Source organism: Syngnathus scovelli, chromosome 13 (genome assembly GCF_024217435.2).
Source record: "Syngnathus scovelli strain Florida chromosome 13, RoL_Ssco_1.2, whole genome shotgun sequence".
Taxonomy (NCBI): Eukaryota; Metazoa; Chordata; class Actinopteri; order Syngnathiformes; family Syngnathidae; genus Syngnathus; species Syngnathus scovelli.
In genome coordinates this window covers 10,627,223-10,640,769 of record NC_090859.1, presented here as the reverse complement: position 1 = coordinate 10,640,769, position 13,547 = coordinate 10,627,223, and the positions used below count along the sequence as shown (strand labels likewise).

Sequence of the window (13,547 nt, the reverse complement as noted above, 5' to 3'; positions counted from 1 at the left end):
ACTATGGCCTTCAATGAAAGATTTTTTTTGCTCAGGTACTGCACATGAGGAAGCTGATTAAATTTTAATCCAGTGGCATTTTAAATTCAACGTTTCCTGGACAAATTTGCCAAAGGTCTAGCCGCATGACATCGACAAAGTAAAATTAAGTTTTGATTTAATGATAAAGTCACAGTAGGGTAAATTAAGATTTTATTTGAAGAGAAAAGATTCACACAAAATGATAATTTCACCTACTTCAGTCAAACACTTACATAAAAAAAAAAACAATACGGCATGCAGTCAAAAATTGAAGTTTGACCAACTTGTACTAAATCAGAATTTTAACATCAGACTCTTCATGAAAAAATTTTATAAGGTAAAGCTGCAAAACTGTTTGATGCTTTAACATTACAAAAACTAATTTCAACATTTACTACGTGCATCAAATGGATCAAAATTCCACTTAGAGACAAGACGCGAGAGTTCTAAAATTAAACAAACAAAATCAAAGGGAGTAGCCATGGAATGTATGCAGCAAGAAACAACGAGTCTTACGACGGCGGCGGTAAAAAAACGAATCAAAATCAAGAGAGAATTCTCCTTGATTTCCTCAATGAATCCTGGGCCTTTAGCGGTAGTGACGAGGCGGCGGGCTGTGGTTGGAGGATCTCCTAGGTGGACTATGGCGTGACATGCGTGGAGGGGACTGGTAGCGTGGCGGCGGCGATCCTCGGTAGGGCGGGGAAAAGCGGCCTCTGGATCTGGAGCGGGACCGCGAGCGACCCCAGTTGGGGGTACCCCTATCCTCGTAGACGCGGATGTAAGCGGTCTCACCCTGCAAACGAGGACAACAGTGAATGTGTGCTCCAGTGGCTGAGGCCGGAGGGGGCGGCGTATCACGGGGTCTTCCACTCACTTGGTGAGAACGGAACTCTGTGCGATCCAGTCGGCGTAATGCATAATCCATATCCTCTCGGCGGAGGAATTCCACCACGCCCTCACCGTCCCGCTGTACGTCGGCAAAGCAGACGTCGCCTGCCTCGCGCATGTGATCTTTCAGATCCTGCCAACTGCCACTTGGTGGTAATCCTGAGATGGCAAACACTGATTATGAAACTAAAAAGGTCTAAAAGAAGAACTTCCTACTCAACCGCATTTGGGGGTGTTTGTCTACTCAAGTGAGGCCCTACAAGAATGCTGACTAACCCTTGAAACTACCAAATTATCAAACAGGATTGAACTTTGACATTTAGGGACAACTGTAAAGACCTTAAGTACAAAGGGTTAAAAGCTAAGATTGATAAGGATAAAATTAAGACCTACCAGTCACTGGTATGGTGATTATGCAGATTTCAGTAACTCTGGCCAATGTGAACTCCATTTAAGTCACCTTGACCTTCCGGTCTGCCACACAACTTCCTTCAATCTGCCATCAGTTAGACCCGCCTTTGATTTGGGCATTCGTCTACTAGTCCCTGTCTTTTGGTCTGCCATGAGAGTGATTGCCTAAAATTTTATGACTTCCAACAAGTGCCTTCATTCTGCAGCCCGCCTTGAGAAACGTCAATGACTGCAATCCACTTTTCTACTTGTCCCCTTGAGCTGCAGTCCGCCATCAGGGAAGGAAACCATTTCCTAAGACTTTGTGCGCTCATGTTTTTAGTGGGCCCTTTGTCTTTCAGTCCGCGATTTTTAGGATCTACTTATGATTCATGATGTCCAGCTTCTTCTGATGTCCTCTCTATCATGAAAGTCAAATACCCACACAAAATATAGGACACTATTCTTATGAATGAAAGAAAAAGCTCCGCCAAAGATTCCCAGTAGTCTCTTCGGCCCACCGTTAACACAACGGTCCGCGTATGATTTATGACATCTTTTACTCGTGCCTTAGTCCTCCAGTCCGCCAAGAAAGAATTATCTGACTACAACCCTGGACATCCATCTACCTGTCCCTTCCATCTGCTGATAACTCTGCATGTCCTCCTTTATACCGGGCTCATCCTTCAGTCCAGCTTAAGCAATCGTGACTGACTTGTGAAATCTATCGAACCTTTGTCCTCCAGTCCGCCATTAAGGACCAAGGAAGTCTGCATTTGAGTAGGGTGACAAATCGCTATACGTCCACAAAGTCCTTTCCTCCTCCAGTCCGCCACGAAAGAGCAAGCAAGAAGGATGTGTTTATGATTTAAGGGTTTCTCTAAGTCCCTTCACACTGAAGTCCGCCATGGGAGCCAGAACCATCCGTCTCTGAATGTCCACTTTTCTACCAGTCCTTTTGTCCTGCGGTCCGCCATAAAAGAATACTTGACAGTGACTGTAAATCCACTTTCCTCTTAGTCCCTGTATGCCGCCTTGAAAGAAAAATATCTGCCAGTGACCTTGGATGTCCCTTTTTGACCTTCCGCCTGACTATGACTTTTGACGTCCGAATGCTTGATCGCTATCCTCCCGTCCGCCACTGAAGGCCAAGGGGGAACACACTGCCAACAATTCTTGCCTTGCATCCTACTCGTCCCTTAGTCAGTCGGTCCGCCATTAGACACGAGTTCCTGCAATTGCTGACTTCTAACCACAAGTCCCATTTCCTGTTGTCCGCCATGGCAGGGCAAGAGACACCTGAGACTCTGCAAGTCCACTTCCTAGAGGTCCACTTGACATCCAAGGGCTACTAGTAATGGGCTAGAACTGTAGATGTCCACCTACCGGTCACTACAACACGGAATTCAGACCTCCGTGTCGGGGGTCCAAATCTTCCTCTGGGTCCGCCTCCTCTATCACCACCACCACCTCCTCCTCCTCCCATTGGATTAAATTTACTAGAGGATCGAGGATACTCCACACGCAGTTTGGAGTCTCCATATCCATATCCATTCCTTCCATAGACCGCATCATCTGCATCCCTAAGAGAAGAGAGCACAGAACTCTTTACCGTGGTGGGCCGGTTGCCGACTGTTGAGGATCCACTTCCTGTTGGGAGTCACTTGAGGTGCTACTATTAAAAAAAAAAAAAAAAAAAAAGAAACCCAATGAGGATGAAGCTGGATCCATCCCCAAAACTCACCGTGGGTCTTCAAATCGAATAAAGGCAAATGGGATAGTGCCTCGGTTGTTCTTCAATTCAATCTCACGGATTTTTCCATATTTGTAGAAGAGATCCTCGATGTCCCTCTCCTGGACGTCCATAGGAAGATTCCCGACATAGATCCGGCCCTCGGACATGGTGAAGGAAAAAGATGCACTGCTGCTGACACAGAGAGGGAATGGAGGGGACCTGTTGACTTTAAGTTCACTTATTAACTTTGTAGCAGTAGTTGCTATCCTAATGCTAGTCCAGTCCTCCAATTCCTTATTTTAGTCACAGATTATAAAAATGAAATGAAAACAAGGCTTTGTGTGATTGGATGAAGAGCTCAGGACAAGGGGGAGAGTTCAGACCTGAAAGTTTTAAAACACAGCACATCACTTGAGACTATTTTTGATTATGGGTTATGTTAATGAATTTAAATTGACTCACCAGGTTTCCTGGTTTGGGTAAAGAGTGAATAATCACCACCTTTAAGCATTAACTAGCAATACATGAACTGTTGAACCACAAAATGGGCCAAAGTCCAAAGTTAATTACAAGTCAAATTAACTCAGAACACAATCATTAAAAGCATTAAAAGGTCATGAGTCTTGGGTGGGGCGATGTCAGAAATTACAGCAGAAGGAGTGACAAATGTAGCATTTACAAATTTAACGTGAAATGAATAAAATGCGAGAAGAAACTGAGACGTGGTAAATGTTTGACTGGGTGCTCAATAAACGTGGCTATGGCCGACACGTTCACAAAAAGACGTCGGCCTAGCCAGGCTTGAGGCGTGGCTTACAAATAAACTCATGCTCGCGTCGCTTTGTGCTAAAAGTAGCCTCACATTTCAAAAAGCGCGCATAAAATAGAAACAGAAAAACGTCCGAAAATAACACAAAAGCAAATGGCGAGGCGCGAGTGCAGGCCCTGTATTGTTCGTGTAACTGCTTTTTTTTAATTCGACCTAGCGTCTTATTTGAGTAACGAGAGAACCTACCAATTCGTACACCGTTAGTTTACACAACAATAAAATACATTTTTACATGTTGAGTAATTACCGTTTAGAATGAACCCCACCTTTTACGATTTGACACGCTTCCGTGTCAGATAGCTAGTTAGCAGCCTTGACTAGCACAAGAGCGCCACTGACTTCTTCTACGGTTCATTCCAGGCGGAAATGAGAAGGGACCGCTCTTCTTCTACAGCTCATATTTGGTGGATGGACGTCAACGCTCACGCAGTGCTGCCACCCTCGTCAGGGGCAGCTTTTGTTTAAAAAACGGAGAGTGCTGAATCAAAACGACACATTTTATCGTTTAGTTAATCGTTTGATTATTGGTATAAAATACCAGTAGTGCCAAAAGTGCTAACACAATATACTTAATTTGAGGTATAAATAAAAAATTACTTGGGTAGTATACACAATACCTTTGTCACGACAAATAAAATTGTTTGCATAATTTTCCGTTTTATTAACTTTGTAACTTCAAATTTTAATATTAGTTTTGTTTCTCTTTACCGACATATGGAGCCCCACTGGGAGTCTGTGATGCATTTCTTTATTTATTTCTAACCCCGCGATCAGGAAATAGTAGTGAAATAGATGAATGAATTATAATCTTTACCCGTGTTTACGATTTTACGCTGCTGCAATCTGGTAGTTTTGATTTCCCCTGAGGGAACCACTAACTTTATTTTCTATTTATTCATCTATTTTAATTGCAGATGTTATTTTTGTTCGAGAATGCCGGTCTTCAAATGAATTGGCGTGTTTAACTAAGGTTTTATTCAGGAAAAAAACAACTAACTACTACTTGCTGATGTCATATAACACCGAAGGGTAAACGTGTGTATAAAGTTTTACTTTTTGACGTCATTTGAAGCTTTGGTTATTTTTAAGAGGGTGGGAGGGATGTTGCCATTATATAACATGTCCGACCATGAAGGGACCACCCCCATTTTGAGAAGAACATTATGCAACTTGCCAAGTAAAAGGCAAACAGAACGTGCCAGTTCCATCCCGCACAGACGAAAATAATGTCGTGCTCCAGCAGGATCCTCCCCGCTCTCGTCCGGGCCAACAAGGCTGGCAAGCTGCGCTGCTTCTCGGCCACGAGGTGCAGGTCCACGGCGGCGTCCACCCAAGAGAAGGAGCAGCAGCAGATGGTGGATGGACGATGCGCCGTGGTGGAGGCTGAGCCCGTGGAGCTCATCAGCCCGGGCAGGAGCTTCCAAGGTGGGCAGCCGCAAAGCAAAATCAGCGTGGACTTCAACAACACAGAAGAAGCTTACAAAAGTAAAGACAACGTGGAGCTGCTCAGGAGTCTGCTGGTTTTCAAGCTATGCACCGTGGACATGTTGGTGGAGAAGAACAAGGAGGTTAGGAAGACGCACTTTTTTTTAGGATTTTATTAGTAGCCTACACAACAATTTAATTCTATTATTGTAATAAGAATTATATTTTCACTAAACTAAATCATTTGATTTATTGTTGCCATTTAATGGATTTAAAAAAAAAGAAAAACTTTAACTTAATTTTATCAATGATTTATTCAAATGAAATATTAAAAAAAATTCACTTTACAAGAATCTGACTAGTTAACTTAGTTAAACAAATAATGTTACTATAATTAATTTGAGTGATTGTTTCTACTATGCATTTTCAAATTACTAATAATTTAAATATATGATGTATTAATTTATATATTTTAATTTCCAATAAGATAGAACATGTTATTGTAAAGATAAGTTTGACTTGGCTTTGATTTTTTTTAAACTTGACCACTTTGTTGTTCAGTTTCCTTTGTTTGAACATGCACGTGTTTCTACTTTTCAAATCCCAGCAGGAACAGTGGTTGCACCCATTTGGCAAACATTGTCAACAAGAACAGTCTCATGCATAACATGTTGCGCAATATGTGACTAACTTATAATGAAAAGCATATTTGTCAACATTATTACATATTTACAGTTGATGGATCTGAGCAAGAAGGTGCTGGGTAAGTGGCTCTTTGAGAAGATGATGAAGATGACCTTCTACGGTCAGTTTGTGGCGGGCGAGGACCACAACGCCATCAAGCCACTGATCCAGAAGAACCAGGCGTTCGGCGTGGGCGCCGTGCTAGACTACAGCGTGGAGGAGGACCTAACTCAGGAGGAGGCCGAGAAAAAGGAGATGGAGTGAGTTCTTGTTTGACTAGACGCGGTGGAATGTGTTCCTTATTTATCCCGGTCACGTGCTGCTGGTTGAAACTAAGCGTGCCCATTAAAACGCCCGTGTGGTGCAAGTTATGCAGTTATGTAAGCAAAGTGGGGAGGGGGGGGGGGATCTTAGTGGATGTAACAAAAACATGCTTGTATTTTAAGGTTAGGGTTAATAACATACTATTATTTCCTCTAATGACTTCTTATCACAAGCCGCATGTTCTACTTCCTGCATCACTAAGCACAAAAACAAATCATTTGCTCACATGACGTTCTATTGGCTGGCCAGGACAGACCCCTCTCTTCCGATTGGCTAGTCGGAATCCTACGAGACAGAACAGAACTTGGCAGAATGACAATGCTGATAGCTACTATCATAAGTTATTTTCATAATCCGTAATGATTCTTTTTTTGTTTTTGCAGTTCGTGTGTGTCTCAGGCCGAGAAAGAAAGCCCAGGTGAGTTGTTGGGCTGTTCCTGGACAGTTAGTCCAGACTATGTATGTTGTGTCGTGCAAACACGTGATACTGCAGCGATAGGCTATATTTGGAGGCTTGCGATGATGAGGCCATTCTAGATTCTGAGAAGAAGTTTGGTTTGGGTTACATGAATGAAGCAATATCGTAAATTATGTCTTTACCAAAATAGCAAACACATCTCACTTTAGTTTAAGTCAATGAGAAGTGCAACCATGATAATTGAAACTGATTAGCCATTCATTTTCATGGAAAATTTTTAACATAATATTCAAAATTCTATTTTTACTATTTTTGTTTTTTGACAAATTCCCCAATATACCATCGAACTTTGACACTCATGTATCATATTTTCCTCATAGCTGCTGATCACCGTGAGAAGAAATACAGGGCCCATCGGCAGTTTGGCGACCGACGCGGCGGCGTCATTAGCGCCCGAACGTATTTCTATGCCGACGAGGTCAAATGCGATAACCAGCTGGAAACTTTCATCAACTGCATCAAAGCCTCAGGTAATAACAAATAGTTGAATTTATTTCGACTCCAGCATGAATACGACTTTACTTTCAGGTGGAGCTTCTACTGATGGATTCTCGGCCATCAAAATGACAGCTCTGGGACGCCCACAGTTCCTTGTGAGTGGAACACAATGTTCTCTATATTAACCCAAATGTGTTTATATAATTGGCCCTGAGCCACCAAATTGGTAGCATTAGCATTATCTCATTCACTAATGTTAGTTCATCTCGTTAAGGCAGTCAATGATTGTCCATTTATCTCTTGGCGGTATGTCACAACTTTTTTTTTTTTACGATTATACTTTAAAGTTCATTTACACGGCGTGTTATCAACCCCCTTACAAAATAAAAAGATAGCAGCTTGTTGTACAACAATAAAAATAAGTAGAAAAAGCTGCTACCAGAATTACAGTATTTTTTTTTATATTTGTTTTGTGTCTTTTCTTCGGACAGCTCCAGTTTTCCGAAGTTTTAGTCAAATGGAAGCAGTTTTTCAAGTTCTTGGCAGCCCAGCAGGGGAAATCAGAAATGACAGCTCTGGAGCAGAAACTGGAACCGGAACAACTCAAAGTGCGTGGAGAGGAATGCTCATGCTAATTAATCCGTGAGCGTATTTGAATATTTTGGTTTTCATGAGAACATGTATTTTTTAGGAGACCTTGACCAAGATGGGTGTCGCTGCTCAGGATGACATTGATAACTGGTTCACCGGAGAGAAGCTGGGACTATCAGGGTAAGAAGAAAATAAATTAATAATGAATTTATCCCAGTTAATTCCTTTTGAATTCATTTTTATTTCCAGAACCATAGATATGCTGGACTGGAACAGTTTGATAGACGACACAACCAAAATCTCCAATCTCCTCATGGTGCCAAACCTTCAGGTAAATCTAAAATGGAAGCAAGGGGGAATGTTCGAATTAAGATTTTTTTAAAATAGCCGAAATTATTTTGTATGACAGACGGGGAAGCTTGAGCCCCTGCTGAGCACATTCACAGCTGAAGAAGAGCGACAAATGAAGCGAATGCTGCAAAGAGTCGATGTGCTGGCCAATGTGAGGAGGACAGATCAACTCATCTTCTCAGATCAGGAATATTCCAGCATTTCAATGCTCTTTCTATGCAGCACGCCATGGCACACGGCGTGCGGCTCATGGTGGACGCCGAGCAGACCTACTTCCAACCCGCCATCAGTCGGCTGACCTTAGAAATGCAAAGGAAGTTCAACACGGAGAAGCCCATCATCTTCAACACGTATCAATGCTACCTGAAGGTCAGATGTCCTGCTACTGTGTTTGATAGCTTTTAAGTATCTGTGCTGACAAACCAAGATGATTCCAGGAGGCCTACGATAACGTGACAGTGGACGTTGAGCTGTCTCGGCGGGAAGGCTGGTACTTTGGTGCTAAGCTGGTGCGCGGGGCCTACATGTACCAGGAACGAGCCCGGGCAGAGGAGATCGGTTACGAAGACCCCGTCAATCCCGACTATGAGGCCACCAACAGGATGTATCACAAGTGAGCAAACCTTCCTGTTCCTCCAAGAACTCTTCCCTACCACTTTTTTTTAACTATGGTTTTCTCGTAGATGTTTGGAGTACCTACTCGAGGACATCGAGCACAGTCGCAAATCAAACATCATGGTCGCCACTCACAACGAGGACACGGTCAAATTCACTTTGGAGAAGTACGTCGCCTTCTCAGCTCTCGGAATATCTTGACGTTGCGTAACCAGCACATGTTCTTCGGCAGGATGAACCAGATGGGCCTTTCACCCACCGAGAACAAAGTCTACTTTGGACAGCTGCTCGGCATGTGCGACCAGATCAGCTTCCCGCTAGGTATGTCCTAACTTCTAGCTAGGCCCCTCACTGATACTAACAATAAAACAACCATATTGCGTCACACTGTTATGTGACCACTCAAGCCAAAGTGGTTTCACCTTCAGACGAGAAGTTGATGGATGTCTTATAAAGGGGCCTGTTGGAGATAGCGTAGCCGAGGAGGTTATCATTAACAGTTACAGTGCTAGCCTTACGTTAGCCAATCTTAACAGTTACAATGCTAGCCTTACGTTAGCCAATCATGAACCCATGTTACAAATGACTGGATTCACTGGTCGCAAGTTCAGAGATCACGGTGACTTAACCAAAACTTTCGTCCTCAGGTCAAGCTGGTTTCCCGGTATACAAATACGTTCCGTACGGACCAGTGGATGAGGTCATCCCTTATCTGTCCCGCCGCGCTCAGGAGAACCGCGGCTTCATGAAGGGGTCACAGCGGGAACGCAGCCTACTGTGGAAGGAGCTCAAGAGGCGCCTGCTGGGGGGGCAAATATTTTATAAGCCTGTCTACTGAGTTGCAGAAGTACCAGTTGATCCAGGCATTCCGCCATTTTGAGCATAGACCTCCATTTTGGGCTGATGGCGTTACTTACTGGTTAGAAACGTTATATCAGACCTGTGAGACTCCATTCATATTTTTTTATAAACAAGTGACTATTGTCCTCATCGGCCCTTTGTTTGTCACAAAAACAATTAACATGCTAGGATAAAGTGTGGAATGACAGGAAGTGGTACCTTCATTGTAAAGTGTTAAATTGTTTTGTTCTATTGCCGTCAGTAACACGCACAAGATTAATGACGCAGGGACTTGTACAGATTTGTTGGACTAAATCCAAAGAATGGAACAAAATCAAAATGCATTAGGAAGTGAAGTTAACTTTTTGGATGTGCTCACTCCTTTTACAGCACTTGCCGGTTGATCACAATTTTGTACAATTGTAAAATATTTTTTTGATTGAAACAATAAAATTTTGGAAAAGATATGGGAAGAGGAGCGTGTGGTATATGTCACTCTCAGCCAATCAATGGACAGGACAATGGAGGATTGTTTGACCCCATGTCTCACTCCAACACCCGATACATATTCAGGTAATCTATTCTGGTTACTGTAGACATAGCCAATCAATAAACATTGAGAGGTCACTGCGGGATTTTTTGACTTCCATGTCAGAGCTCATATTCAGGTAACTCGTCTGATTACTGTTATTAATCCCATTTCAAAATAAAAGCATATCTATTATTAAATGACAAGTTTTATCAATGGAAACATAAAACGTCCATATGGGAATAACCAAACCAACTTTTGCTGACTAATTTGAACAGTTTAACCTGATATAATGTGAAACGTGACTCTTTCCGTTCCCAACTATAAATATGTTTGAAGAGTAAACATGAAGGTTGCGTTTCACTGAGCTCAGCCGTATCAGTGTCTCATTTATCCATTCCTGTTACTCTCGTGTTGCTCCCTTCGAGTTTCTCCCTCCCTATAATCATTCTTGTATTCTATTTTTTTTTTCAGGTTCTCCGATTGGACATCAAAATGCTGCACATAACAGGAAACAAGTGCACCAATATAACGGGAGGGCTCATCCTTTGGCTTCTATTGATCCACATTTTGATTCTACTATATTGCTTGATGTTGCCAACCCATGAAGACTTCAGGTAATGTTGGAGAAAAAAATATCACAGTAAACATAAGCAGTTTTGGATTCAACATGTATGGTACAGTAAAGGAATCTCTGTGAAGAATCTCTGTGTGGTTTCCAGAAGTTCCAAAGATGACACCTGTCCCCTCAACATGGCTAAACCACTCAACAAGAACCTTCCCCGGTCTTCTCAAAGGCTCCAGACGGACACGTGCTCTCCTTCGGTGAACATCATGTTCATGAAGACACACAAAACTGCCAGCAGCACACTCCTCAACATCCTCTTCCGCTTTGGAGAAAAAAACAAACTCAAGTTCGCCTTCCCCGACGGCCGCAACGACTTCTTCTACCCGTCGGCCTTCAGCCGGTGGCAAGTGAAGAGCTACCGACGTAGCGAGTGCTTCAATATATTGTGCAACCACATGCGCTTCTGCCCAGGGGAGGTGGCGGCGTTGTTGCCACCCGACGCCACCTACGTCACCATCCTGCGTGACCCGGCTCATCTTCTGGAATCGGCCTTCCACTACTACCACAGGGCCGTGCCCCTCACCTGGAGCATAAGCGGTGAGGACAAACTAGAAGAGTTCCTCAGGAGTCCTCGGACCTACTACAGGGCTCACGCCTACAACGCCTTCTACCTGAAGAACCTGCTCTTATTCGACTTGGGCTCAGACAACAATCTGGATGCGGACCATCCCGACGTGACAGAGGCCATTCAAGGTTTGTCCAGAAAGTTCCACCTGGTGCTCATTGCGGAATATTTTGACGAGTCGCTGATCCTGCTGAAGGAGACCCTGTGCTGGAGCATGGAGGATATTTTGTACTTCAAACTTAACGCTCGGGCGAGCTCGTCTGTCTCTCGTCTGACCCCGGAGTCCAGGGCCCGGGCTTTGGGATGGAATGGCGCCGACTGGAGGCTCTATCGACACTTTAACGCTACCTTGTGGGACAAGGTGGAGACCTACGGGCGAGAGAGGATGAAGCAGGACGTGGCCGAGCTTCGACGGAGGAATGCCGAGATGAGAACATTGTGCTTGGAAGGTGGAGAGGCGGTGAAAGCGCCGGACATTCGAGACCGACGCTTTCTGCCCTGGCAGCCCCTGGGAGGGAAGTCCATCCTGGGATATAACCTGAGGAAAGACATCCATCCCGACTTGAGGAGCATATGTGAGAAGATGCTCACGCCAGAAATACAATACTTGGCTGATTTGGGGGTCAGCCTCTGGCTTACACGACTGTGGGGGTGGTTGAAAGATGCTATTTACTGGGGCCTGGCCATTTAGTTGACTGGGCAATTTAATCGGCCGATATCAGGACTTTTTCATTTTACATCAACATCTTACAACATTTGTCAAAATGACATCCAAATAGAACTACCTAAACTGTCAGTGTCGGTAATGTATGGTCAAACACTGACACCTAGCGGATATTAAACAACATTGCAGGTGGAGTTGCGTGACTAATTTACCAGATATCTTCGGCAACATAGTGTGAGTCATATTTAAATGTTAAATGTAAAAGTAAAAAGTGTTCTAAAAATTGTTTTTTTTTGCTTTCAAAAAATAATATAAATATGAAATATGCGTATGAAAATAATAAACTGATTAATTTCATTAAGAATAAATATAAGTTGTGTAAAGGGCTAAATAATGTATAATGGGCTAAAATACTAAATGCATTCGAATGACAAGGACAAAAAAATTAAATGATCCACACTTACCAATTCGACCAATTATGTCCACTCAAAACGAGCTTTTTCCCAGTTCAGGCACAAAGAAAGATGTAATTTCTCCTAAATTAAGCACCAAGCATAGGAAAAGTGCTCTAATACCATGATACCAAAGCCCAAAACAAATCTAATTATTTCTCACCCTCCACTACACTTCCTGCTTCACTTTCCCTCCCACTAACAAGCACATGCAATTTGTGGCAACACTGATTGGTCACCAGTGCAGGCAGAATGGCATTTAAAGAGACAGACATCGCCAGGCTTTTGTCAGTTGGATTATTCTCACTCAACTTTGAAAACCCAACACAGGAAAACAAAACTGAAAGCGTCATATAAATTAGCATCATAAAGTTCTTGATCCTAAAGAAAAGGAAGTTGCATTGGCCGGGAATCGAACCCGGGCCTCCCGCGTGGCAGGCGAGAATTCTACCACTGAACCACCAATGCATTTCTGATGTACTGAGGACATTTTCTGAACTTAAAGTAAGCTGGACATGCGCCGGGGTTAACTGCGAGAGTAGAAATTAGAACGCCTATTAAGTTTCTCCTTAGTATAAAACACAACTACAGGAAATCAGCACAAAATAATTACTTTTTACCGAATCAGATATTAAAAGGTTGCACTGCATTGGCCGGGAATCGAACCCGGGCCTCCCGCGTGGCAGGCGAGAATTCTACCACTGAACCACCAATGCCTGGCTTGGAGAACCTCGTTGCAACATTGTATTTAAAGTCAACCGAATCCAGGAATGCGCGACAGTAGAAATTACAACGCGAAACCACGTCTGCTTAAATCTGTCCCCATACCACAGCTAATGTTAAACGTCTTAAATTAGAAATTTGATTCGGAATAGGAAGTTTTAGCTAAAGCTAATAAGTGTAAGAGTGGGTTAACCTATATGCTGATATCAACCCTTACCCGACCCATGTGTTGCCTTATATGTATGTAAACCAAGCTGCAGTTTAAAACGACGTTAAAAATGTTGAAAAGTTTAGTTGCATTGGCCGGGAATCGAACCCGGGCCTCCCGCGTGGCAGGCGAGAATTCTACCACTGAACCACCAATGCATTTCTGG

The 13,547-nt window shown here is 43.2% G+C and overlaps 3 protein-coding genes and 3 non-coding genes across 10 annotated transcripts; 2 read left to right on the top strand and 4 right to left on the bottom strand.

The window, feature by feature from the left end:
* Positions 1-175: 175 nt before the first annotated feature.
* srsf9 (serine and arginine rich splicing factor 9) lies at positions 176-5,181 on the bottom strand. 5 transcript variants are annotated; one of them, XM_068652862.1, is made up of 5 exons: positions 5,041-5,181; positions 3,047-3,226; positions 2,689-2,885; positions 899-1,071; positions 176-817 (listed from the first exon to the last, which is right to left on the bottom strand). In XM_068652862.1, exons 2-5 carry the CDS (start codon positions 3,202-3,204, stop codon positions 611-613), a joined length of 735 nt encoding a protein of 244 aa, XP_068508963.1. In that variant the 5' UTR covers positions 3,205-3,226; positions 5,041-5,181; the 3' UTR covers positions 176-610. The 5 variants fall into 5 exon arrangements, with proteins under 5 accessions (XP_068508963.1, XP_049594927.1, XP_049594926.1 ...); XM_049738970.1 differs by lacking the exon at positions 5,041-5,181 and adding an exon at positions 4,133-4,277; XM_049738969.1 differs by lacking the exon at positions 5,041-5,181 and adding an exon at positions 4,114-4,248.
* Positions 5,093-10,079, top strand: LOC125980019 (proline dehydrogenase 1, mitochondrial). The gene is made up of 14 exons (XM_049738965.2): positions 5,093-5,434; positions 6,027-6,235; positions 6,683-6,717; positions 7,098-7,247; positions 7,306-7,370; positions 7,707-7,823; positions 7,907-7,986; positions 8,056-8,137; positions 8,216-8,308; positions 8,380-8,526; positions 8,595-8,770; positions 8,841-8,939; positions 9,005-9,093; positions 9,420-10,079. Exons 1-14 carry the CDS (start codon positions 5,093-5,095, stop codon positions 9,608-9,610), a joined length of 1,875 nt encoding a protein of 624 aa, XP_049594922.1. The 3' UTR covers positions 9,611-10,079.
* A 347-nt stretch (positions 10,080-10,426) lies between these two features.
* On the top strand, positions 10,427-12,192 carry gal3st1b (galactose-3-O-sulfotransferase 1b). The gene is made up of 2 exons (XM_049738968.2): positions 10,427-10,758; positions 10,864-12,192. The coding sequence occupies exons 1-2, from the start codon at positions 10,637-10,639 to the stop codon at positions 12,023-12,025; spliced, it is 1,284 nt and encodes a 427-aa protein (XP_049594925.1). The 5' UTR covers positions 10,427-10,636; the 3' UTR covers positions 12,026-12,192.
* Positions 12,193-12,847: 655 nt separating this feature from the next.
* On the bottom strand, positions 12,848-12,918 carry trnag-gcc (transfer RNA glycine (anticodon GCC)). The gene has a single exon. It is a non-coding gene; the product is annotated as a tRNA-Gly (tRNA).
* A 177-nt stretch (positions 12,919-13,095) lies between these two features.
* Positions 13,096-13,166, bottom strand: trnag-gcc (transfer RNA glycine (anticodon GCC)). The gene has a single exon. It is a non-coding gene; the product is annotated as a tRNA-Gly (tRNA).
* A 302-nt stretch (positions 13,167-13,468) lies between these two features.
* On the bottom strand, positions 13,469-13,539 carry trnag-gcc (transfer RNA glycine (anticodon GCC)). The gene has a single exon. It is a non-coding gene; the product is annotated as a tRNA-Gly (tRNA).
* Positions 13,540-13,547: the final 8 nt, after the last annotated feature.